Source organism: Helicoverpa armigera, chromosome 21 (genome assembly GCF_030705265.1).
Source record: "Helicoverpa armigera isolate CAAS_96S chromosome 21, ASM3070526v1, whole genome shotgun sequence".
Lineage (NCBI taxonomy): Eukaryota > Metazoa > Arthropoda > Insecta > Lepidoptera > Noctuidae > Helicoverpa > Helicoverpa armigera.
This window is the reverse complement of record NC_087140.1, coordinates 2,188,487-2,215,353: the sequence shown is the minus strand read 5'-3', so window position 1 is coordinate 2,215,353 and position 26,867 is coordinate 2,188,487. Positions and strand designations below refer to the sequence as shown.

Here is a 26,867-nt window from a genome sequence, read left to right as displayed (position 1 = left end):
TAACAAAAAAAACCGCATTACAATCGGATCATCCGTTTGGGAGCTACGATGCCACATACACACACACACACACACACACACACACACACACACACAGACACGTCAAACTTATAACACCCCGTCGTTTTTGCGTCGGGGGTTAAAAAACATTAAAAAATATAAAAAATGGCAAGTAGCAATTATTATTAAACAATCATATTTATGCCCAAAGTTGGTTCCTAATCAAATCCTGTTAAAAACGACTTTATCATCATAAAAGTTGTTACCTATAATAATAATAATAATAAGCCCCGCAGGGCATCTGAGGCGGATGACGGGGAGTAGCGACCCCGCGGGGCTATATATCCGAGTGCTCCAGGGAGAGTATACTGTCCCCCATCTCCGGCTTGCCGGAGTGAAGCATGACGGGGGATAGGTCTCCCGCCTCTTGGCTTGCCTTCATCGGCCGGTCAGAGTGGAGTCGCTAGAGCAATGCTCGGAGGGTAGGTGCCTCGTGGTAAGTGGCGAGTGGGCCGGTGATGCTGGACCCACAGGGAGCGCGTGATCTGCGTTTAAAGTCCGCCGAGGTATCCTCACCCTTCTCAGCCGCTCATGTACCTGTTGCCCTCTTGTTGCTTTTCAGTGACTGATTCCCGGGGGCCCAGTAAGTGAGTTGGCGAGTCTCCACCTGCCATTTTTACGTGTGCAAACATTGTTATCGGCAGGTGCCATAGTTCCCATAGTTATCCCAATTCCCAGTCCATTAGCATCCCATCCCAATAGCCCTAGTAGTTTTATTCCATAGTTAGCAATAGTTTTGCACAGAACCGAGGATTGTCCTTGGGTACATTTCTATAGTGTATACAGGGATAATCGTCGGTTTTGTGTCATCATTTCATTAAAGTTGTCTCAAAAGGGCTTCAGCGTGTTGGCTTCGGCCCCACGTTCGCCTTCCAAAAATCCGGGACTCTGTAGTCCCGTGGTCGGAAAGAGACATACAAGATAATAATAATAATAAATCATTTATTTCGGATTCATCCTAAAATTACATCCATATTTGTTAGTAAAATTACAAGCTTATAAACTAGTGTTAGTAACTACTAATACCTAAAACATTTAAATCACAATAAATAATGAACTGGCAGGTTCGGTTGGACAGCTAGACGATTGCATGCAACCGTATCCAGCGTGCCAGTATCGGAGAGTCCCACCGATCCACCAGCGCGCGCAGAATGCTGTTGGGACTGTCGCGCGTGCGGCGCATGATAGAAGCGCACCGCTTGCGCATAATGGCAGCAAAGCCGTCTGTGCCAGCCGCCGCAAACATCGCGGAGGCGCTGCAGTGGCGCGGCAGCCCCATCAGCACCGGAACGCGTTATTATTGAACGCGCAGATCGCTGTACGTCCGCTGCGTATAGTTAACCCACAGGGTACAGGTGTAAAAGGACTGACAGTATGCTTTAAAAGCGCAACTTTGACAGTCCCTGTGCACCGTGAAACCTGCGGGCCAACATGTTACAACGGACGGACAGCGCTCTGCGCTCCCTTTCAATATCCTCACTGTCCTTAAGATCCTCGGTGACCCAGTGGCCCAAATACTTAAATTTTTCAACTTTATTTAGAGCTGTTCCACTTAGAGTGAACTTCGGAACGAATGTGTATCGCTTGTTGTCCGGTCTGAAAATCATTATTTCACTCTTTTTTGCGTTATATTTGAGCCCATGAGCCACCGCATAGGACTCACAAATTTTTAGGAGCTTTCGTAAGGCACCAATCGATGGACTCAGCAGCACCATATCGTCTGCGTAGCTGATGTTATTCACGCATACTCCATCTATATGACACCCTATGCCGGTGCTGCTGAGCTCATCGATCAGCCCATTGACGTACAGGCTGAACAACGTGGGAGAGGTCAGCCCCCTGCCTCACCCGCAATCCAGCCTATATTCCTCCGAAAGAGAGCCTGCCCATCTTACACAATTCTTTTGCTTATTATACCAATACATAAATAATAGCACAAATTCCCTAGGTAAACAAGTTTCGTCCTTTAATTTATCCCATAGAATATCGTACGATACTAGATCGAATGCTTTCGATAAATCTAGGTAGCATGCATAGACTGGGGTCTTTCTACTCGTGTAGTATTGTACAGTCTGCTTGAGGCACAGGATAGCACTCTCGGTGGAAAGCCCAGGCCTGAATCCAAACTGCGCATCATTTAGCGAGACGTGTTTATCCAGGTGCTGACCAAGCAGACTGTCCAACACTTTGGCTATCACTGTGGCTAGTGAGATCGGTCTATAGTTGTTTACATCCGATGTATCACCAGTTTTATTTTTAATGACAGGTACAACTATAGTGCGCATTAGATTATCAGGCAGATGAGCGTGGCCTAAACACAGAGTAAAAAACATAGCAAGCACTCTGGGTAAGTGTACACCTGCGTGCTGCAGGTGCTCGATGCTGAGGCTGTCGTGACCCGGGATTTACCCTCACCATGCCTTTGATCACCGAACGCACTTCCTTCGCAGTAAAATAAACACTACGTTCACCACCTTCCTCAGCATCGGGCTCCTGCCGCGCTGGCCCCAGAGGCGAGACCACTCTGAAATGGTGGGAGAACATAGTGGCGATCTCACTAGGCTCGTGCATTCCCGCCACGCTGACGGGGAGGCCCGGCTTATGATTCATTTTATTGGTATTTTTCCAGAACTGACCGAATTTTTTATTTGAGTGAAGTTCGGCAATAATATCCATTTTATCTGTTCTTGGTTCTTTTGACACCACTTTAATTTTGATTTAAAAGCGCGCCTTGTTGCACACATATCATCATAAAGACGTCCCGCCTCAGGCTTACCCCATACAGCCAAGCCAGAAAACATATCCGAGCCCTCTCATGAGCGCCTCGGACATGCCTATTCCACCCAGTAATGTGTTTACCTCTACGCTTTTCAGTAACATTATAACTACTTAAAGCGGCCTCCGACATTATACAAATAATCTCGTCATACATGTTATCTAACAGGATTTTATGACTTTTGTTACAACACATATTATCTGAGCAACTTCTTAATTCTGAGGGAAAATCAATTTCACGAAGTCTAGAGTGACATACACTATTATATTTCGCTATTTGAGTCGAGTCACGTTCGCCCCAGACTATTCTATTTATACAAACAGTGGGTATACAAATCTTAGGCTTAATCAAATTAAAATTACAACGTATAGATATGGGGTAATGATCAGACCAATAAGTATTATATAACACGCAGGCTGCGGACACGGACTGCCGCGCATCACCTGTCACAAGACAGTGATCGAGCCAGCGCCGACAACCGTGCGCATCACTGACAAACGTATGACTGTCCGACGGCATAAGTTCTAGGTCTACACAGTACCACGATTGTTCTGCACAAAAAGATAAAAGTTCGGTAGCAAATGACTCACCGGGGTGCGCATTGTAGTCCCCTAACATGAACACTGACTGTACATTGTGACTGTCAATTATAGCTGTCATTTCACTAAGACACTCTGTGAATTCCACTAAGTTATCATTGGATTCGGTAGGCATATACACAGAAAATATTAAGATGGAACGATCACTGAGCTCGATTTTTATCGCGGCGAGACGCACACTATCGCACTTTACTACGGTTACCGTCGGAAACGCAACCTTTCTCCACAGTAGGGCAACTCCGCCATAGGGCCTGCCGCGTAACACTCCTGCCGCTGTATCCACTGCAGAGGTACCCGTGCAGGCGAAGTCGTTGTCTATCGTGGCCAGGTATCCAAGGTCGTGCGGCATAAGCCACGTCTCCTGCAGCGCCACAACATCTGCCGAGCGACAAAGCTGCCGCACGCATTCCACTGACCTCGTCACATTTTGCAGTTAAAACTTATCAAGTTGATATTATTCATAAATTATTCGATTTGCCTATATTCTCGCTAGTCACACGGACATTTTCCTTATCACGTTTGATAATGTTAACAAATCGACGATAGGCTACCCCCTTTGGCCAGAAGTCATCATTAAGGAAATTTATTAAGGAATGTTTTGGTACGAATATTTTGTATGATTCGTAATCCTTCGCTAACTTCATGTCCATTTTTCAATTTTAACATCCATGTTAGTTTTTTTCTTTATGTAGGTATGGATATCACACACAGACACGCCCTTTGCCACATTATAAATGTACATGGGAACCTTAGTTTCCGCTGCCATAAAATTACATCCAGGCTCAGGCTCCGCTTTTCCTCGCTTCCCAACGAAACGGTTTCGAAACCTTTTGTTTTGAACACGAATCCACTGTTCACTCGGGGCCTGTGTCTTCCAATTCCCTTCTTTAACAATCTCCGCTAAGGATTTAGGCGCCATAGGGCTGGATCCATTTCTATCGACTGGTGGTGGTAGCGGCGCAGTACTGGTGGCCGGACTAGATAATGTCGGCAGCTGAGCGGGGGACAGGGGACCGCGGCCGCCGGTCGCCGCGGGGGACGGCGTCAGGGGCCATGCCCCAGCGACCGCCTCGCGCACCGGCGCGGGCGGTAGAACGGGCGCCGACTGCGCGTGCGGAGCCGCAAGCGACTCGATCAGCTGACCAGCGACATGCGTCATCGTAGCCGTTGCTCGTCGTTCGACGGTAGACTCGCCTTGATGACTTTGACTATTACCCTCCAATATTTTATTATCGATAATAACGGTTTTTAATGCTGATTCCAACGTAGATTGTTGTTGATAACATTCACTACTGCCTTCATTGCACTCTGGCGGCAACCCGATGGGACCACTATCGCACTCAAAGTTTGCAAGTCTTGCGACATTTGCACCTCTTTTGGTGTTTACATTGCGCCATCCTGATGAAAGATTTTGCACCTCAGTTCTCAACTGGTTCATCTGTTTAACTGTAGCATAATCTTCTTTCATCATGTCGAGATCCTGCCGCAGCTTATAACTTTGCACTTGAACTTCCTTAAACCTTTTTTTAACTTAACAAACAGAACAAAATAACCAAATAAAGTACCAAAACTAAATATTGTTTCCAAAAAAATATACCTTCGCGGTCAGTAGCGTAATATTACAATTTTACGGTCCAAACAGCGCGTTAAACTGTACGGAGAAATGTTTTGGGTGGTTTAAGTTAATAACAATGATGAGGAAAATGATAATTGTGATTGTTTTAAATGGTGAAGTAGCTTTCCACGTGTTTTGGATAAATAGAATAAACTGTAAGATACGTTTGTTCGTAAAGAGGTAACAAAATGTATGTCATATTTAAATTATAACTTACTTAGGGGTCATTTTGTGGTAATTTATCTAAACCTAAAATACTTATTTCAATATTAGCTTCTTATGCCCCTTAGTTACAAAATGAGCTAGTCCAGATGTAGATTCATTTGTAAACGATGGCCAGAACCAATCTTTTATTTTAATGTAGAGGTAAGTACAGATCCCGAGCCTGATCCATACATATATTTACATCTAAAACAGTACAACAGATGATCATAATAAAAACAACAGAAATAATGATGGTGATGATACTAAAATTCAAAACCAACAACCCGCTCAATCACCCAAAGAAACAAAACAACACATTTCACAAAGAGAAACCCAAAGCAATGAATTTCCACTATCAGCAACAACTATAAGTGACGAATTGTCAGCGAAAGCGTAATATGAGCGTTGACTAGAGTTAAATATATTAGTTTGAACACTTTCAAGCCTGTTATACTCCTGAGACGGACAGCCATAATCATTATGACATGACTCGTAAGACGGATCAGAAAGTGAGGTTGGTTGTTGACCCAACCGTGTGGTGAACTTAGAGTGAATAACCAACTAGAGCAGAAATGACCTCAAGTGCATTGCATACAATAATATCAAATAAGTGTATTGATAACAGCATTCCCACTACATACCCACTACGGGTGAAAATAGGATACACAAGGTTAACAAATTGTATAACAAGAATTATCTTGAGATAGAGTCTTTCAATTTAAACGAGAGGCCAACACAAATAGTCATATCTCATTCGGTATGCCAATTCATATAATTACGCACACTCAAGACAAATTGCAAATAGAAGCATAAGCTTGATGCACATGCACCTACAGTTATTGTATTAACTAGTTTCCACCAGGAGTTTCACCCTCATCTTGTGGGATCTATTTTGCGAACCCAGATTGAAAAAAAAATGAGCATTAAAGAAAGTGACTGACTGACTTGCAATAACTGCGCTTAAGTTAAACGAGCAAACTCTTCAGCTTTATAATATTAGTTTTGATAAAGTACGAGCCGCGCATTCGCATCTTTAGAGCAGAAGGCACGGCATTGTCGTCTCCAGTAGGTTACATTCTCTAAGAATATAAGACCAGATTATAGCCATCATTATGTTGGTCTAAGTGAGAAAATGTATAATAGTGTCATTTGTTTGTGTGTTTATTTCGGTAGCTTGATGCCACCTGTGTCCATTGTTAGCGGCACTTTCTTCGTTTTAGTTTTGTTTTCTCTAAGTGTTATGAAATGTAGTGGTACTTGTTTATCTTGAGTTTTGATTGCTAGACTACTTGTTAGTCTATCATCTTCATCAAATAGTGCATAATCTTTTGTTTTGTGTTTAATGTTGACTTTTTTATTACTGACTTGTTATTTCCTGCGGTTTTGACTGTAACCTGAAGGAACCACATCCCAAACCCAAATTGTGAGACAAAATATAATTTGATTCGGTTCAGTAGTTTTTGCATGAATTCCTGATACATAAAAAGACTACCTTTGCATTTATAGTATTAGAAGAGTTATTAGTTAGTTAAGGAAATAAAATAGCCTGAGAGCTGGTCTATATGTCAGTGTTCAGGTATTATAGGAGTGATAAGACCAATTTTGAGCTTGCCCCTACCTACCTATACAAAATTGTATATCAACGCTCCAACAATGAATTGTTATAACAGTGACTCATAAAAGAACCTGCTCTCTCTTCCGATGATGAAATATCTCAAATATCTAAAATGAAATCGCTCAATCATTGATCGAGAATTTCCTTTAATTGGAATACCATCTGCATCCTACCCACGGAGTAAGGAAAGATGAGCGGAGATGCCATAATGCAGGTAGGTTAGGCACCTTCTTCTAGAAGACATTCGTACAGTGGGCATGACCAAAACGATCCGTTACGAGTGAACTAATAAGGCGTCCCAGTTCTTTGAGATATCTGTCAACGATTTTTTGTATAACAAGAAATAGTCAAGTCCAAGGAAGGCCTATATGGGCGACAACAGTAACATACCACGTCTCCCGCTCACCCGCATTTGGGTGCGCTACTTTCTTAGGCGATTTTTCGTTATGGCACCTCCGATAGTCATTTTTTTCTCCATGATCCTATCTTATAGAGTAGAGATGGACATAATTACTTGGAATGGTCCATGTAAGTCGACTTTCTCTTAAGGTCAGTGCCCTTGAGGGCTCGGAGATGGCTTAAGGTTGTACGTAGTATTGCCAGTTATAATATTGTTAGTACTTTATATTATTAATAGCTGTTTGATGTGGTTTCATTTACATTCTGGTAATAAGTAGGAACTGTTTGGATAACAATGTGTCTTTTTTCTAAAATAGTAGTAATAGGAATTTCATGCACTTGGCACACATGTTTGTTGCAAGATTTTGCAGATGTTAATTTTTATCATAATATTTTATTAATTTTGTGTATTTATTTTTAGGTAATACGTCATGTAGGGTTAGTATATGAGGTAATAAGATAAATACATCTTGTCAGTGACCCTCTATCACTGAAAAAATTTATTTGTTTAGTATGTATTACTTTAGAATTTAAAAAATAACATGACCAAGTGTGAAACTCTCTATCCTAAAGATCTCATACCTTTATACCTTTAAGCACTCAATCTAGTTACGACCAATAATTTTCATAAATATAATAGTTACCGGAACAATACAGTTGGATATTATTGCATCGAAAGTGAGAGTGGAAATATTATAAGCTTCGATTTCCCCAACATCCGCAATACTTCCTGTTGATACTTGCTAATCTAGTTTCATAAGTATTGGTTTGTTCTTATAAATATCTAATAATATTGGTTACTTTTGTTCTGAAAAAGGTGTTGTGTGGCTACAGAAGAGCTATGAACTTGGGAGACAAGGGGAAATTGAAAAAAATCTGTTAATATATCCCACGTGTATAGGTGTTATCATTCCGGACGCGTAGAATCCTCGGGATCTGGACCACGTGAGCGTCACATACGAATTTGCCAACTATTAAGTTCATGTAAATCAAATCTTCAGCCTTTGTATTTAACATAATTCTATATCGTATTACTTATTGGTTGAGCTCAAATTCCTTTTGTGTTCATAGTATTTCAGGATTACAGTTTCGTCCGTTTTACTATTTTGTATCAATATTTCGAGCTCATTAAATTTGTTTCCCAGCTGTCATTTGTCATCTCAGGTAGTCGGAAGCCACAAAGTCTGAGAACAAGTCTTACTAAGCGGTTTGGGGTTGCCCAGGTTATGGTGAGCAGTGAGAGTCACTCCATATAAAAGAACAATATGGTAAACAGCCTGGGTATGGTAGACAGACGCTGTTTTCGAGGAAGAACAAAAGAGTGTCTGCAAGTTACGCAAAAACTCGACACGTACTGACACAATTTCGTTCACCATATATCATAAAAAATTTGACACCTTTTGCATAATGTATGAAATCATTGTATTATTAGTGGGGCAACAAAACGGAATATTGAGTAACTAACATTTTTGCATGTGGAGAAAGTGGATTCCTTTTTTACAGGTTCAGGGTTTGATGTCCAGTTCATTCCATAGTTATGCTAGCATAGCATAGCTAAACATAGTAATGCTGTATAGAACCTTTCTCGATGAATGGGTTATATAAATGAAATGAAGAATAAAAGATTTTTTTTCAAATCGGTGTCATGGTTCCTGAAATTATCGCTTTCATGTTAACAAATGAATAAAAATAAACAAGCTCTTCATAAGTGTGCACCACAATCTATAGCCCTTTGCCACATTTGGGTAGGATTTGACAAATTCTGTCACATTTCAGGAATAAAACAAAAGATCATGAGTACCAACAGTTTTATTAATAACATTTGACAATAAATTATTAAGTTAATTTAATAAATTAATGAACTGACTGGAACGTAATATTAAATGAATGAAAATAAATAAATAACGCCTTTATATTTACACTGCATTAAAATAAAAATGAGCACCTTTTAATAGGAAAATATCAAAATAAATATGAGATCTGTAACCTAAGTAGATTAATAAATATAATTGTTAAATAAACTATATTTGGCAATCCATAATACTTTCAAAATTATATATGCGAAAAAATATTAAATAAATGCAATAATTTATTTACATATGTACATGAGGATACTATATATTTTTTTATAATTATTATACATAGATATGTCAGTCTTTGTATTATATAAAATGTTTTACAGCATATAAATAAATATATAAAATATGTTCGTACAAAAATATGCTCATTCAATACACATGATACTTATATACTTTCCAAAATATATAAAAAAAGAGATACAAATAATATCAACGCTATTTTGCTGACGAATAAATTAATTAAAGCACACCCCAAAGTCTTTTAACGATATATAAGATTAAAATAATATATAAATATACTTAAATATGTTTGGTTCTTACTAAATAAATTCGTTGTAAATAGGACTATTAATAAATAATATATTTTTATTAAGTCTTTTTAGAGTATTCGAGGTACCTTTAATAAAACGACAAATGCTAAGAGAAAATTATTTTCTCTCACTCATTTTTCAGCTTTTCTAAAACTAAAATAAACCAAGACCTTTTATTCAACCCATTATAAATAGCTACTATAGTTTACTGACCCTTGGAATAAAATAAATAACATTTCACTCTATATTAATCCTCCAACCTGATAATTATTGAAGTAATAATGTTTTATCGAAAACAATAAATAAATAAAAACAAAAAATAGATAAAAATATGACACACACATTATAGGAATTCGAATTTCAAACGTTCATCCAACAGTGATGTTTTTCTGACTTTATTTATGGAATTCAATAAATATTTTTTATTAGATGTGAAATGGTTATTTAGAGTGAATTAATATTAATAATTTAATAAATAATTTATTTAGATTTTAGAGTAAAACTCATCCTCTCTCAAATGTTGCATAACTATGTACTCTTTAATTGTAAATAATTTAATTATATGTTGTCTATTTATGTGTTTATGTCAAACCGATTGGTCCTTAGTTTCGCGTATTAATTAACGTTAATTAATCGGTGGGTTTTCTGGCTATTGGGCGTAGGCGTTGTACGCTAAGTCTTGTGCCTTCTCAAGCGACCTGAAATAAAATAAAAGAAAAAAACATGAAAAATTAATACATGTTCTAAACGCTTGAAACTTATACAGTGTTTTGGACTAACTTCAGGCATATTTTAAGCGTTGGCTGAGTAATTGAATTAAAATTCCTGAACTCTGAATCTCAAATGGCATTTAGTTCAGTTTCAGATAAATAATATTTGGAACAAATTGCATGCAATTTAATTCAATGAATTCCCAAAATTTTGCAAATATTAAATCTATCCTACAGCCCGTATAATTAAAATTTAATTTTAAAACTATCGAAAATAATAAAAAAAGGCCTAACCCTGGGTTGCCCCCTGCATTTCTCTCGAGGTGCTCACTTTGCGCAACGCTGGCAAATTAAAAAAAAACGAATGTCAAAAATTTCTGCAACAATTTTATCAAAATACAATTGAACTTAGAATTAATAATTTTGTGAAATGCATGCATACAATAACATCTTAGCCTGATTCAAACTACATAATTATAAAGGACCTGTTTACAACTACATAGCTGAATTTAACTAATTTTGAACTTTACATTACGACGGTGCAACCCATAGCGCATTTATGTTTAATTATCCTTTTTTAAAATAATTAGTAGTAGCGAAATCTCGGACAGAATGCTATTACAATTAAATTTTAATAAAAAAAAAAATCCTTATCGAATCTAACCAAAATTATCTTGGACTATTTGTATTACACCCAAAGTGACTTTGGAATCTCACCTGCTCCACCCAGAACCACCATGACCCGCCGACACCACAACCTCATGAGCTTCGTGCCCACTGCTGCTAGGAGACAGGAGTTTCTTCAACCCAATGATACCAGCCAACACCAGAGCCAACTTGGACACTATAAGTGCCTTGCCAGCCAATAGTGCCAGGGCTCCGAAGGCTAGAGGTACCATCATGCCTCCGATCAACAAGGGGATTGCTAGGAGAGGAGCGAGCTTCTTCCGTCTGCTGCGACCCTGGTCCTCTGATAATGCGTCTGATCCATCTTCGGTGGGAAATTTGACCTGGAATTGACAGTAAATCATTTTAGTCAAGTAATAAAATATCTTAGCTATCTTAACACCAAGGGGTTAATTACACAGGTAACTGGGTTGAGAAGGTCAGATAGGTAGTCGCTCCTTGTAAAATACTGGTACTCAGCTGCATCCGATTTGACTGGAAGCTGAACCCAACAAAGTTGGGAAATGTCTAAGCAGATAGTGATGATGTAACATATCTTTAGCTAAGTTCATATATTTTACGTAGGACCGTAAAGCTTTCTTCAGATGTTAAGACTTATGACTGTAAAGACCAATGTTGTGGAGGATTAATATGATGAATATGATTTTCAAAAATAGTAGTTGAGTACATAACACACATACATATAGTACATAACCAGTACATAACCATATCAACATTAGATTCCGTGTCTAAACCTAATGTTTCAAGCAACCGATACATAACAAAGAACTAATTACTGTAAAAAGTAAATCGATTCCTCAAACCGAATAAGCGCATGTAATTTGTAACTCGATTCGAATATACCTCACCAATAATTAAAGACAATATCCAATAACTTCCTACAAATGAACACGCGAAAAGAAAGTGCGGAAGCTTTTAATGGTATACATCATGAAAAGAATGACAAACACGAATTGGTAGAAACCCAATTGTAATTTTGACATCCCTTGATGATAAAAAAATGACCGATTACTCGAGATTTTGTAATCCATGACACAATGTCAGATAGGATGGTATGAAAGAAGAAGGCATGCTGCTCCGAACCCAAGCAAAGAATTGGAATGATGTTAATAAAGATAATATATTGAACTTGGTTAAAAGATCAACATAAAAAAGAAATGAGATTAAATGTAATGAGATAAACCGAAAGTAATCAAAACCCAAAAGTAGCCAGCCATCCAATTTCAGTTCCAACTTCCCTAAAGGAAGTGACTATGGGATTACTATTTAATTGTATGGTAGGTCTACGTATTCATTAGTATTATGATCCTAGGCTTCAGTTATAAAATGACGGAAGCAAATTAAAGATTATTGAACTTTGACCCTTGAACCATTGAAACCCAAAAGTGTGACATCCTAGATTATAGTATATCTAATTATCATGCGACTCATAATCATAATATTTTTTCCGACTTCATCCCAAATTATCTAAGGTCAATGAACTATACAAAGTTAAAGTCTGATGAATAACAAGTTTTTTGGCTACGCAGACAGCCATGATCAAATCATGAAATGAACCCAACACAACAAAACAAGGACACGATTTAAAAATGTGTCTCATAAACTGTACCACATATTATCAAAATCAAACCAGCACCAAATCAATCCAAAGTCTTCGATACTGAACAACAAGTAAATAAGAGCTGCAATAAACTATCCTCAAACACGCTTGACGGAACAGCTCCATTCCACACAGATCCTCACGAGCTATCCCTAACATTACTAGAAACGACACGCACTGCCGTGCGACCACCTCATTTACCAAGATTTTCTCTACGCATATCAATTATCACGCACAGTCCAATTAGAAGAAATCCAGAGTTTAATAGACTGTGTCTAGCAAAAAGTGAAGATGTTTAATTAAATGCAATTATGAGATGCATCGGGAAAGTAGTCACGCTGCGTTGGTGGGTGGTATGCTGTTTTTACGCATTTACTGTGGCAGATTAGACCGTCACGCTAGGAGCCGGATCTAGCGTGGTAGATCTAAAAGTAAGACTTGGAAGTAGCTTGATGATAAATTTGAATGCCGTATCTTAAAACTAAGTAATGGATACAAATACAAAGAGTTTAGAATGTATATAACAAAGACGTGAAATAGACAGACAGAATACCATCCCCTTATCAATAGATTGATTTAGGTAAATGAAACAAGATTTAAGAATAGAGTTGGCTGGTATCCAAATTTTGTTCCTGTGATGATTGTGGTGTCGCTTTTTTAAGCAGAAAGACATCCAAAACAGGAATAAATACTTTTCATTCGAGTAAAGGTAAGCATGAAGCGTTCAATAAAGTTTAACTGAGCTGTTAGTGCTAATTAGATACATAACGATGCAAAAGTAGAGGTAGTTTTAATTGTAGGTGATAAAGCGGTCGTTACAAATAGTGGGCAGTTTGTCACTAGTTTTCTACTTAGTAGCGGTCTTTCATTAGGTCTGGGTTATTGATTACTCGATTTGTTACCCTTCGATGATTAGACAATGTTGCTAGTGAGTTATGACTTTCTTTGATGTGTTATCAAGTTTAATGGAGTCTGAAACTTTATGTGATGTAAAGCCTTTGAACTTTACGTCTATCTACGTAATAATTAGCTACTGACTTTGGTTATTATCTTTACCTATTTTTACTTTGACATGTATTGTGTCATGACATTTATGTCTTTTTTATTGACTGATTAAATAAAATTGTTATAGGTGATAGGTATTTTTCATTAATTCTCTAAGCTTTTTAGGCCTTTTTGAACTTTTGAGACGGTTCATTCAGTATTTTACCTACGCCATACCATTATTTAGTGGAAGTTGCAGAGGTCAAGCAAAAAGTGTGCCTTTGTCTACATAAGATGGAAGTCATTAATCATGAGCTAGATATTATGGCATATTCGTCATATCAGTTTATAGGTCAAATATTCTAAATGTATCAAGTCATACCAAATGTTATAATTCAGAATTTGAGTGTTCTCTAAAGGAATATGAATCACTTTTCAGCTATAGGTACTAATAATAACAAATTCGACAAAACCGGAACCGATCCCAATACTACCACATACAAACTAAATGCATTCATAATGTCTTAGATAACTTCCAGTCTATCAAGAGCGTCATATGAATAATAATTGGTCTATTAAAGCTGTATAAGTCAGTCGGTGTTAACTGTTATGTCATAGAAAACAATGAATGGTATGAAGTAACTTGTTCGCTCAAAGTCAAGTGTAATTGAATTGTAATGGAAGATCAGTCATAGCTTGATAGGTGGCCTAGATATTATTATGTTGTTGGTGGCAAAGTGTTTTGTGTTATGCGTCCCAATAACTTTGAGTGATGTAAAGGATTGGATCGAGGATGTGCACACAAATGCTTCTTCTGGTCTTCTCGCTCTATCCAACATTTACAAATAGCGTGCGAACATTACTAAAAGTCCCCAAATTGCCATTTTTGTGTGCAACACGTGTTAGTGCATGTATGCGATCTATTTTGGCGGAATTTGGTAAAGTGATTTAAATAAAAATGTGTGTTCAGAACAAACGAAACAAAGCTTGAGCATTTTACATGTCTTTGCAAACAAATACAAAGAAAAAATACTTACTCTGCGCATGCACTTAAAGTATTAGGGTCAGTAACAGTGAGAGAACAATAATTAAAGGAATATAGACCAGAAAATCGACCATTCGTTTATTTTTCGGTTTGATCATTGATAAAGCTTTATCAATGTAGGTATGTGTAAATATTCCTAAAGTTTTTATTTGACCTCTCGTTCATTTGTCTTTGCATAGTCCTGTAAAAGCAGAATAATGTCATAGGTCTTGAAGAATTACTGCCCGGAGAAAAGCTTAGGAGGTTGAAGAAAAGGCTGAAGTTAAAAAGGTTAACTTCTATAATAATCTAGTACAGAGTAAGATTTGAAGTCTTGCTTAGTAGTTTTAGATTTATCATGGTGACCTGTCAAATTCTGTCGCAGTGCAAAAATCTGTAGCAGCTAATAGATGGTCTACGTGTTCCATTCATATCATACTTTAAAGGTAAGTTTTTAATTCTTGCTGTCGACTTCAACTGCCGACCGGACTACTTCCTTATTTTTAACAAAACGAATGGTAAATTATTGTGTTTGTTTTGTTGATATGGAAGGTTATTAACCTTAAACTTCTTCAATAAAAGTAACCAGATTTTAAGTTAACTGGCTGATGAAAATGTAAACTGATGTAAAATCTGTATTATGCCACACATGTGCTTTTGAAGATGCACACCCTATGTTCTGAATTTTAAAGTTACGTAAAACGTCAAAATCTCTTACCTGCAATGTATGGGACCTCATAAAGTTAACGACCTTGTCCAAAATGAGGTTGTTCAGCGATCCTTCATCCATCCCTCTAGGGATCGCTTCCTCCGTCTCCACAATCTTCACATCCTTATCCTTGGTTATCGTCACACCATTCAGGATGTTCAGCTCTTCAGTTTTCGTCAACCTGCTCAAAGTCTTCGCCAATTTTCGTTTGAGGCAGTGCGAAATGTCAGACCCGCTGCAATCTTTGTATGTTTCGTACGCTAATTTAAGGTCTCCTAACACGTTGTCATCTGAACTCCTGGCTTCGAGTTTGTTCTGTGTGGTGGTGGCCGTTCTGGCGGTGACTGCGGCCACCAGGGTCAAGACCAGGAGATACTTTACCATGTTTGTTGTTTGCACTTCGTTGGCGATATGGACACTGTGTTTAACTAGAGCATTGGTTGCGTTTATATGCGCTTAGTTTCACGGTACACTGGTTATCGCTGAGAGGGATGCAGCGATGCATTTATGTTGTTGGGTACTGTCGGGAGCTGATGTTTTTGAAGTGTTATCAGTAAAATTAAAATCAAGTTCAAGATTCCTTGAAATTCAGCTAAAAGCATTCGTAGATTTCCCTAACTAGCTCTAATATCGTTTTTAAAGCCACCTGAAGAACTCTGACTTGCAATAATTTTAACTCCTGTTACATAATAGTATTCGATGACTTTGGCTAATACCACGTGTGATGACTGTCAATTTTATGCTGCCCATCGAGCATAGGCAATTAAGGACACAATGCAATGAAACTGTGAGGACTCTGGCTTCTGACTGCTGAAAAACCTACTATGTGGTTTGTAACAACGAAACTTCTCTGTTCTTTATCGTTAGATTCGTAACCTAATCTATGTTGAAATAAGCATTCTATTAGGATCTAGCGATTATGCCACATTTTTTTACAGATTCGATTCATTAATCTAATTTAATAATAGTCTCATTTTCATAACTATCATTTCGTAGCAGAATTCCGCAAATATATTTTAGGTTGAATATCAAAATATAGATTATTTTTTATTAGTATTTTTATTTCACAAGTATTTTGTAGTTAACTGTACTTCACCGGACTCGTTCAATTTAAAACAGTTTGATATCATGACTTAACTGTTATGAGTTGCATCTTCGTCCACTGCAGATTGAAATTATTGAGTTCATCTCATCGGTTATCAATATCAATCATTATTGGAGCTTTTGGAACACTTTCTGTGGGGAAAATTGTAAAAGTAAGTGATATTTTACTGGGTAATAGCAAACGTGGTGTTAACGCTCTTTACTTCTCTGTATGAGAAGAGGCCTGCGCCCTAGTGGGTTATAAAAAGTCTGGTAATGATATTGATGATTTCAAACTAATCTTAACAGTTAATATTTTTATATTTTTTTAAAATTCTGAACTAAAAAGCTAATAACATCCTTCTTTGAATCATTTTTGAAAGTTTTGTAACCTATATTGTTCACATTGTTCACAAAGGCAGTACTTAGCGATTAAATTATCTTGTCAAAGTAGGCAAATTAGAATCTTTTTGTATTCATTGATAGGTAGTACCCACTAAAAGTTTAAAACATAGATTCACACCCAGGGAAGTATTCGCTACTAAAGCATCAAAGAAAGTAGTTACAAAAACCATTTACTATGATGTTATGATAAATATTGCACATAACAGTTCCGATGTATTATTCTAAATGTACTTTCCGACAACTTAATAGAACATCATTCAAATTGTATTTTATCACGAAACTATACAATGTAAAGGTTAATAAGCATGCAGAACATACATACAGTACTATTAGTGGTACCCGATTTTGTCTACAATGTGGCTGTCAACAACATAACAATTTTCAAAACTTATTGTCCTTGATTTGATCAATGACATTATTATCTTCTTTGAGGAGCCTAATTTCATGAACGATGACCAAAGCAGATAGGGCAGTCGCTCCTTGTTAAACACTGGTACTCAGCTGCATCCGGTTAGACTGGAAGCCGACCCCAACATAGTTGGGAAAAGGCTCTGAGGATGGGGGATGAGACGATGACCAAAGACAATGTAAAGGACTGTCTGCATCTAAATCGCTGCTCTCCGGCCATGTAGGATCGACCTCTCGTCGGGCTATGAGAGTGAAGGAATAGTGAGTGTCATAGTGTGCACATGTGTCTACGCAAATGCTTGTGCACTATAATATGGCCTGTAAAGCTGACTTTTTGTGACCAGTCGTCAAAGCCAATAATCGACAAAGCTCAAAAAAAAAACATACATCGTATTCCTCGTATTCATATATCCACATGGTCTTACTACAAATTCATGATTTACGCTCATTTCATTTTACTAAATGAATCTTTCAACACTGAACAAATCGACACATTAATTTTATACCAATTACCTAACTATATGCTGACAATGTAAGAATTATTAAAATTATTATACATCTATCACGCAAAAATTAGTCAGAAAAACTCTCATTTTCAATGCATTTGTAGCTCTTAAATCGATTGCCGAAGAAATTGCACTCATGTGATTATTGACACGCAATTTACATGCGTGGAATATGACAGAAAGATGAGTTATTTGTTTTCTAGCTGTTGTTAGTTCAGTGATCTTATCATTTTATTTATAGTCTATGATTACTAACTATGAATAAGTCTTCAAAGATCGCCATGCATGGAGCCCTCTTTATGGGTTATAGAATATCGTACAAGGCAGCCCTGAGTTTGGAAGTTGACGTGTTACACCTTCGTGCCTGGGAGGGAACGTAAATAATATGTATAATCATCATAAGACTTTAATTCAGATCAGACATCCATAAAATTGATAAAAAGGACAACAAACAAATTAATAAATTGAATTAAAACTAATTCCCCGAATACTCTTCAATAGCAGTTGTTGTCATAATTCCACGTCAACGACCGTCTGGTGGACTAGAGAAAATTCTGACTGGCTTGTTAGGTTTATAAAACCTTGAACTAGAAACTTCAAATAAGGAAAAAAAACAATAAATGATTGCATCCTAAAAAGAATAGCTACATTATTCCCAGTGAACATAGGCTATATTTTATCCCAGTACAGATAGTAGTTTTCACAGGACGCGGGTGAAACCGCGGAAAAACAGCTGGTTTACAATAAACAGTTTCCTAAAGTTAGCAAGATCAGCAGTATTACACGCCCACACGTAACACCCATACCCAGTGGCCTTCATAACACCGTTAGCGTGCTCTCAGTCAAGTGAATCCAGGTTATATTCATATGTATGTGCAAATACATTAAAATATAGGAAAATTGAATTAAAGTTAGTAGAGAAAAGAGTGTAGCACTTAAGTATATTGAATACGTTAGTGATGGTATAATGTTATTATCATGGCGAACTAAATGACGAGGTGACGGCTTTTAGACAGCTAAAATTAGGTATGAACTGCTATAAACTGGGTCGAGGAGGTCAGGCAGGGCAGACGCTTCTTGTAAAGTACTGGTACTCAGCTACATCCGGTTATACTGGAAGCCGACCCCAACATAGTTGGGAAAAAGGCTCGGACGATGATGAAACCGCTAATTTAGGAACCCTATTTCGAATTGTTCACCTCATTCCCACATACGTCCCGGAGGAACTCTTTCTTGTAACTGGATAAAGTATAGCACATATCACCCAGGAATGATGACTGTGAGGAACCCACACAGTAAAAATTTCCTCTATATAAATTAATTAAAATTAAAATAGGTCAAACAGATAAAAAATAAATAAAGCAAAGATCTAGTTTAAAAATAACACGATTTACTCCGTTGTTCGGAAGTAGGACACGATAATATTACCAAGTTTTATAAGAAGATAGAAACACACAGATCGCGTGCCGAAGCCGCCCGCCGTCTGTCTGTGATGTATACGATTTTAATGCTAATCTCAGAAATTGGGAGAACAATTTTAATTGTTGTCGCGATTTATGAATTAAGGATGTTTGTTTTTTGTTGTGGGCGGCAGTGGATAGTTATAATTGTCTGTAATTAGATTTTTCATGAAGATGTTTGTTTCGGTATTTCGTGACATTTTTTATTTTTAAAGAACACTTTTTATGACATTATAATTACTTAAATGAACATTTCGATTTAATTTTCGCAACATCTTTTTCCTACTTACATTACAATGTCACCATCATATGCCCAGCCTTTTCTCAACTATTAAGGGGTCGGCTACTTGTCTAACCGGATACAATTGAGTACTCGTGTTTTACATGGAGCATCTGCTTATCAGACTTCCTCAATCCAGTCACCTTCACAATCCGATACATTTTGGAAAAACTGGTTATTCGATTTTCTGCTTTCTAACCTTCACACCCATTTCTCCCCTTAATAAACACCTAAAAATCCATACATGGTCAATACAGACCTACTTCCTAGAAACCTTACACAATACTGTAATACCTGGTTCCGAATCGTACACGTATGAGGCAATCGAGTTAGCAAGCATGTGCTCACGTAATGACACATCCTGAATGACACTTTCTCGTTTTTGACTTACGATTTGAAGGTCATTTATGCCGCTATCACTATGCGGGACTGCTGGATTTTTCGAAAGAGTTACCTTAACGGTTCTAGGAGGAACACATTGCTGGATCGTCTTATAATTTCCCTACTATAAAATAGAGCTCATTTTCTTGCGATCTTAACAGGAACTTATTATCAATGGTCCCTGATTTTGAAAGACAGATTTCACTAAATTTAACTTTTTTAAGTTCGTTTGTTTTGCTATATTTATGTGCATGTCTTCCGAAAGCAATCTTATTCATTGTAATTTATAGGTTGAGAAAAATATTTTTTGAACATTTCAAATGATAAGGAACTGACCACACACATACAATAGTTTCTATAAATAAAACATCGTGACTCGTCACTGATGAGGCAATCAGACATACAAACAATGAAGTTCACGCAATGCCACATCCTGAACACTTGACACTTTCTCGTTTTGCATACACAGTGATGCTAGACTACTTCTAATAAAACGCTTAGAAGAATAAACTGTATAAATAGACAGACTTCTAGTTCATAATTTTTAGGTTTATACCCAAAGGGCTAAATTAACCTTTTATTTCTACTTTACTGTTCGTCTGTCATGAGGCTATGTATCTTATGTACAATGATAGTTAGACAGTTCACAAATAATGTATTTCTGCTATCCTTTTACCAACAAATAGTTTGTTTGATCGTCTCCTAGTAACAAGTACCTATTCTTCTCGTATTCGTGCAATAATTATTAAGTTTCCATTTGTTGAACCATGTGCCGTTCCTTAGCTACAAACTACAAAGCTCCATAATCATATTTTTTCCAGGTACCTGACGTATTTATATTATGTATGTCCCGTATCATTTGCATTAAACTATAGTATAAATGTCATATCATCATCTATGGATATTAGAATTCAGTAATAAATCATGCAACAAACTCATGCGCAACATATTAACCTGTTACCTTATAATAGTTAAGTCTTACTACGATAAAAGCATGAATGAATGACGGTTGCTACAATTAGTACCAATTTGCAGTACATTGCCAGTTTCTTGCTCCTTCTTTATTTAATTAGAACGAACATGTTGTGTAACAATTTTGTGTGCGCAATGGATAGCGAAAGTTTGAGATGTGACAATAAGCACGTATATGTAAAATATTTTTTTGGATATTTTTGTATGCCAGCTCAAATAAGAAATCCTTAATAAATTAATATAAGTCCCTATAGAGCGTTTTATATAGGACATCAATTAAGTAAAAACAGAGCTATGTATATACTTTTGCCTGTCAAATGTAACTAAGGTATATAATTACAACATCGTTGGTAAGAATACAATGTAAGTTGGGGGGTAATTGTTTAAAAATACTTCGAGGTATCAAAGTGCACTAAACGACTTTGAAGTTAGGAATGCCTATTGCCTAAGCTATAGAATGATACAGTCAAACACTACAAAAGCAATGATGATATCAATGAAAGCAAAGCAAACTATAAGTAAGCCATTAGGAGATTTGCATACAATTACCGCTGCCATGCTAGAACTAAATATAGAACCAGCTGACTCTAAAACAGCTTTGGCTAGAAATCGAGAGTTTCGCCGAAAAACACATCAAAATTCCTGACCCACTGATCCTTTATCAAATACATAAAAAGCGAGTTTATGACAAACCTACACGGATGACATTAGAACAACATTCCTTAATTATCGTATAATTTAATACGTCATCAAAAGATATTCGTGTCAGACGCACCTTCGACATCCTTTTTCGAAAAGAGAGAAAAAAAGAAATTTCACTTCACATGCGTTCCTGTGTCCGGTTTACATCCAACGCTTTTCCTCTAGAACAAACTACAAATATAAAAACACAATCCAATAACAATGAAACAAGCAATACTGAACCTTATGTTGATAATGATACAGACGGTTGTAATCGAAATACGATTCTGCTGGCTGTAAATATAAACTTGTTCAATGGACAAGGCAAATACCTGTTTTCCGTATTACTTGTCAGACAATTATACACTCTAACGCATTGGCATAAGATTGAATAATTTAATCAACACCAGCATACTCGCAAAGGTGTGTGAACTCTAGACGTGGTTTACTCTGACCAATTTGGTTTGAATATCGAAGGAGTCACGCCAAGCAAATTTGAACCTTCTGATGATGTAGTTAAAGCTTTTGATGTGATTTTGGTTGAACAATATGTGCAAAGAAAAGAAGGTAAATAAATGTGGGAGTATAAAGAGGGGGAGGTTACATAAAATACAAGAGATACAGAAAGCCGATGGGCCTCAGGCGACAACAGCGAAAGCAGCTTGTCGATGACTAATGTACGGACTCTCATGGGTCGTGAATGAGGTCACAGGTATCAAAATATGTGTAACCCCAAAATATTTGACCGATTTGTTATTGTACTTAAGGATTTAAATGATGTTAAAATGTTCAATGGTACCGACTTTATAGCAGGGAATAATGAATAGCATGAAATCATACGTAATATAAAAATGAGTATAACTAATGCTAAGCTTATTGAACAGAGTAATAGAGTCAGTTTGAAAGGTTGTTGGATAGGTTCAGAATTTTAAGCAAAACAATAATCTAAGTAACAACGTCTTACAGATCAGCATTTATTCAAAAATAATTAAGAACACAAAGAAACAAACAACTTGTAAATAACCGCTTATATTAAACGAAGAAATAAGACGTGAAATCAGCCAGTACTCAAAACTCGAAAATATTACATCAGAAACTTTTACTCAGAGAGACGAACATACAAGAAAAAATAATACTTTCACTCTTTGACCACTCAAATTTTCAAAACGACGTAACGACCTTACTTTTTGCGCAGAAATTTAGTCGATAAAATGTTCGTAAGAGGAAAGTAAATCCTGTGGCCATAGAGGTTATCTAAGATGTATTAAATGAGTCATTCTGTGAGACAATGAAGGGTCAAAGGCTTCGTATGTATTGCCGCATATTGACTGAAGTTTATGTGTAATGTCGTTTGAAAAGTAAAAGTTTGTGTTTACATTATGTTATTGACTGGATACATTGTATACGTGACTGAAAGCAGGACATTTATTAACAACGTTTATAAATAATGTCGTTTTGGAGTGTCCAACTTAAAGGCCAGGCTAAAAGTGTCAGTAGCTTAGGTCTACAAAATATTCTTGGTTATGTAAAATGGGAAGCAAGTCTCTTACTATTACCACTGGAACAACTTAAAATGACAATAGGTGAAGAATAATATGATATCCACAATGCGAGGTTATTGTATCTGAATCTAAGTCACAGATACTTCTCAGTCGATGTATGTTGTTTAACCTCAGTGAAGTATTTCTATGACTAAGTATCACTTGCAGACTATAATATGTGAATGAGATGCTGTAGCAATCAGACTCAGACTTAATATTTTCTGTGATCCCCACCAAATCCAATTGTTCGATCCACATTACCATAACATACGTAATTTCACCGAGCACAACCAAAAATTACGCATATTATGCAATTGCCGTAACAGAATTAGAGATTGTTCTCAAAGATAGTTCGCAAATTATCCTACCGGCGAATTTTCACCTATTGTCTGTGTGAGAAGTTGGCGTAACAACCAAAACAATGGCAAAGTTCACCGGAACAGAACATGGAAAGTCTATATAACCAACTGGGACCTGATATTGTTTTTAAACTTACAATTGAAGCAACCAGGATAGTTGTGCCAGTAAAAACTATAGCATGTCCAAATAAAGTATTCAAATTCAAAATGGGTGTAATGAAAAATTTTATAAGTGTGATTTTGCTAATACTTGTGGTTGAAGTGATTCCTATAGAAATTGAACTGCAAGAAGGTGAAGAGATTAAAGGCAATCGTGTTGATGATAGTCAGTTGAATGAATGTATAAGTGTCAGAAGAAATACAGAAGTTGGAGTGTGTTTTGGTAAAGAGTTGTTGAACAAATTGAATAAGTATGAAGAAGCTGATGCCTTTAGTTTGGCTACAGGAGTGTCTTTTGTGAGAGATGAGAAGACTCCTAGGGATATCGGTGCTTTTCTTGATAAGGATCCTATGGATTTCCGGTATATTTATTGTTACATTATAGTAACTATGACATTCACAAAATTTTAATTTTGACCTCTATCCTAGAAATGCATGTCAACAAACAAAATCTTTCCATTATCCTTAAAATCAATATACAATTTTTCTTGCAGTTCAATACTTGAAGATGCAGGCAACTTGATTTCTAAAAGATCTCTCCATTGGGATCTCAGTGCAGTCTACCCTGGTCTGGTCATGCGGATTGGACCAACATTGGCTAATGGAGTACTGGAATTTGTAATGGATCCTAGAATTAAAGACAGGTCCTCTTATCATCAGTCTTCAGAAGTGTCTACAGGTATATAATGATTACGTAATAAGGATGGATGATATTTATTTTCTTACTTAAACCACGTTTGTTGCTTATTACAAAATAAATCTTCGTTATTTTACTAAGGTGATCTTCACACTGCCCCGCATCACGCTGCATCTTGCGTGTCGACGCACCTACGCGCGTTCCTGCGGGAGTGCAGATCTGCATCATCGTGCGGGTTTTTTACGCACTCACGCGCGTAGGTGCGTTTTGTAAATTCACGCACGGCGACTTCCATTTTCAAATATACACGTAACGCCCATTAAAAATCACGCGCGGCACTGCGGGTTTCAGTGTGCCATACCTTGCGTCTCGCCCCGCACCTACGCGCGGGGGTGCGTGTTTCTCCGCATGTATGTGCGTGATCCGCATGAACGCGCGTGGATGCATTTTCAGTGTGTTGGACTATGCGTGTTTTCCATACAAACGGAGATATTTCCATACAACGGAAAAAAACGCATCCACGCACTACGCTGCATCATGCGGGGCAGTGTGATAATCGCCTAAAAGCCGTACTGAAAATTATATTTTGTTGCATTGTGAATAACGCCATCTATCATTTCACCTTGAAACGAGTTAACTGAACGCTGTTCAAGGTTGACTTGGCATTGAACTTGATACAAACAGCGCAATCTATCGAATGAATGAGAAACTTCAATGAGTTCTATTGATTTTTAATTTTGAGTATTTTAATGTACCTGTTCTTCAATTTCCTAAGTATGATTACCCACAAAACTGTCCCTAGATCTTACAAAGTTACAGTAAATTTTCTGTTACAGGTCGTCTCTTAGCAAGAAACCTTTTGGTACCATTCCTGCTGGGTTTCAAATTCCAACTTTCAACTTTGCTGCCTTTACTATTAGGCCTATTATTGATTGCCAGTAAGAAGGCTTTCCTGCTAGCAAAGTTAGCTCTACTGGCTGTTACAGTATTTAGCAGTGGATTTGGAAGTCAAGGAGGTTCATATGGTGGTTTCGGTGGACCTACCCTCTCGTCTTATGCTTATGAGAATCCTGGACATTACCATGATCACGATCATCATACTTCCTCAGGTTGGTATCTTCATAAATATCAGAATTTTAGGTTTACCTAAAAGCTAGTTGGACAACAAAAGAACAAAATAGGTACTTTGTCACAAATTCATGGCACATGCACACTACACTGCAGCTTACACCTTTAGTTAAGTCCAATAGGTAACGATAAATTCTTGGTCACTTGTAATAATGGATCTTTCAATAATACCTAATTAATAAATCACATTTTATTCAACAAGAGAATGACCCATCTAAACACAATACATTGATGTTTTTGAAAATTGATGTACTACAGTTTTACTTGCGAAAAGCGCCATCTCATAGAAACTCTCGGAGACATTTACAACGTTTCCGTTTCCAATAGGTACGGTCACCTCTTGCCGATGTACCGTTCGAAAGACTTCTCATGATATCTTTGGATTTAACTATTCTGGACCTTAGAGTCTTAGGATTAAAGTTGAAAATGCCTCCGATTGAATTGCGTGAGTATTTTCAGTTAATGCTTGAGCTAAGGGACATTTACGTGCTTGGCTGTGTGTGTACTGAAATCTGTATTTTGATTATGTCATATTTAGTTATAAGTACAGAGAAATTTTTGAATAATGTATATTGTCTTAATTACTTATGCTAATGATATACCACCTTAGTTGTCTAGGTGTGGAAATAATAACTAAAGTATGGTTAATTGTGTATATAGCTGCGTTGCCTTAATTTTTCTCCAATTTATTTTTTCACCCGCTCTTACAATGATCCATTTCAAAATTATGTTAATACTGTCCTGTATTATTCATTATTCATCAGTATCTATTCCATAAAACTCACCTCTTTATTTACATAGTTCCAAAAATACCAAAGTCAACCTATATTTTATCTTTCAGGTTACTACCGTCGTCAACCCCACCCCGACTACTACTACAGAGAGAAATCAGCAGAACCGTCCACAGCATCACCAATAACTCCTGAAGAATTGAGGAATAAACTAGAGAGACTGTTCATCACTAAGAAGGATCCTATCAATGATAGAGATGAGAGAGAAGAAGTTAGCGGTAGAAACAGGAATTTTGCTTGGACACCTATTGGTACTGGGTAGATGGATATTTAGGATTCCTTAGTGCTTATTGTAGTTAGAAATTTAGTTATGTAGTAAGCTTGTCATTTGTAAACATATAATTTTTCCTAGGTTGCAATGCTTGTAGATATTCCTTAGTTTAAATGTATCTTATTCTACTTACATAATCACTATTCCTCCTTTAATGTTTGCTTTTAATTGAAAAGTTATCATTATTAAATCACTTCTAGTCATCACTTTCTGTGACTTCATCTATATCTTGACTTGTATCTTGTCTGAAATTGTTTTTACTTACTTTTTATCGATTAAGAATTTGTCTTAACTAATTTATAGTTTTAATTATTTTTGTCAATATATTGTTCTGTATGAACGTAAACTTTATCGGTGTTTTCATTATAAATATCATCATCACTAATATGGATAGGTTAATTAACTTTAAATCACAAAGTCATTAATTATAATAT

At 36.9% G+C, this 26,867-nt stretch overlaps 2 protein-coding genes across 3 annotated transcripts; one reads left to right on the top strand and one right to left on the bottom strand.

Moving 5' to 3' along the window:
* Positions 1-9,530: 9,530 nt before the first annotated feature.
* LOC110375919 (uncharacterized) lies at positions 9,531-15,954 on the bottom strand. Of its 2 annotated transcripts, XM_049849013.2 has the most exons (4): positions 15,381-15,954; positions 11,085-11,377; positions 10,662-10,709; positions 9,531-10,355 (listed from the first exon to the last, which is right to left on the bottom strand). In XM_049849013.2, the coding sequence occupies exons 1-4, from the start codon at positions 15,753-15,755 to the stop codon at positions 10,307-10,309; spliced, it is 765 nt and encodes a 254-aa protein (XP_049704970.2). In that variant the 5' UTR covers positions 15,756-15,954; the 3' UTR covers positions 9,531-10,306. The 2 variants fall into 2 exon arrangements, with proteins under 2 accessions (XP_049704970.2, XP_021189894.3); XM_021334219.3 differs by lacking the exon at positions 10,662-10,709 and having other exon boundaries at positions 9,536-10,355; positions 15,381-15,949.
* A 7,275-nt stretch (positions 15,955-23,229) lies between these two features.
* LOC110375942 (uncharacterized) lies at positions 23,230-26,626 on the top strand. Its single transcript, XM_021334248.3, has 4 exons — positions 23,230-23,968; positions 24,101-24,285; positions 25,080-25,352; positions 26,213-26,626. The coding sequence occupies exons 1-4, from the start codon at positions 23,535-23,537 to the stop codon at positions 26,422-26,424; spliced, it is 1,104 nt and encodes a 367-aa protein (XP_021189923.3). The 5' UTR covers positions 23,230-23,534; the 3' UTR covers positions 26,425-26,626.
* The last annotated feature ends 241 nt before the right edge of the window (positions 26,627-26,867 follow it).

What these genes read in the sequence shown, in the direction of transcription:
- LOC110375919 (XM_049849013.2), bottom strand. Translation starts at nt 15,755, where the DNA reads ATGGTAAAGTATCTCCTGGTCTTGACCCTGGTGGCCGCAGTCACCGCC. An exon ending in TGAGGTCCCATACATTGCAG is followed by an intron (nt 11,378 to 15,380) that starts GTAAGAGATTTT and finishes TGTCAATTCCAG; the next exon opens with GTCAAATTTCCCACCGAAGA. An exon ending in AATGCAGGGGGCAACCCAGG is followed by an intron (nt 10,356 to 10,661) that starts GTTAGGCCTTTT and finishes ATTTTATTTCAG; the next exon opens with GTCGCTTGAGAAGGCACAAG.
- LOC110375942 (XM_021334248.3), top strand. Translation starts at nt 23,535, where the DNA reads ATGGAAAGTCTATATAACCAACTGGGACCTGATATTGTTTTTAAACTT. An exon ending in AAGGATCCTATGGATTTCCG is followed by an intron (nt 23,969 to 24,100) that starts GTATATTTATTG and finishes TTTTTCTTGCAG; the next exon opens with TTCAATACTTGAAGATGCAG. An exon ending in GTCTTCAGAAGTGTCTACAG is followed by an intron (nt 24,286 to 25,079) that starts GTATATAATGAT and finishes TTTCTGTTACAG; the next exon opens with GTCGTCTCTTAGCAAGAAAC.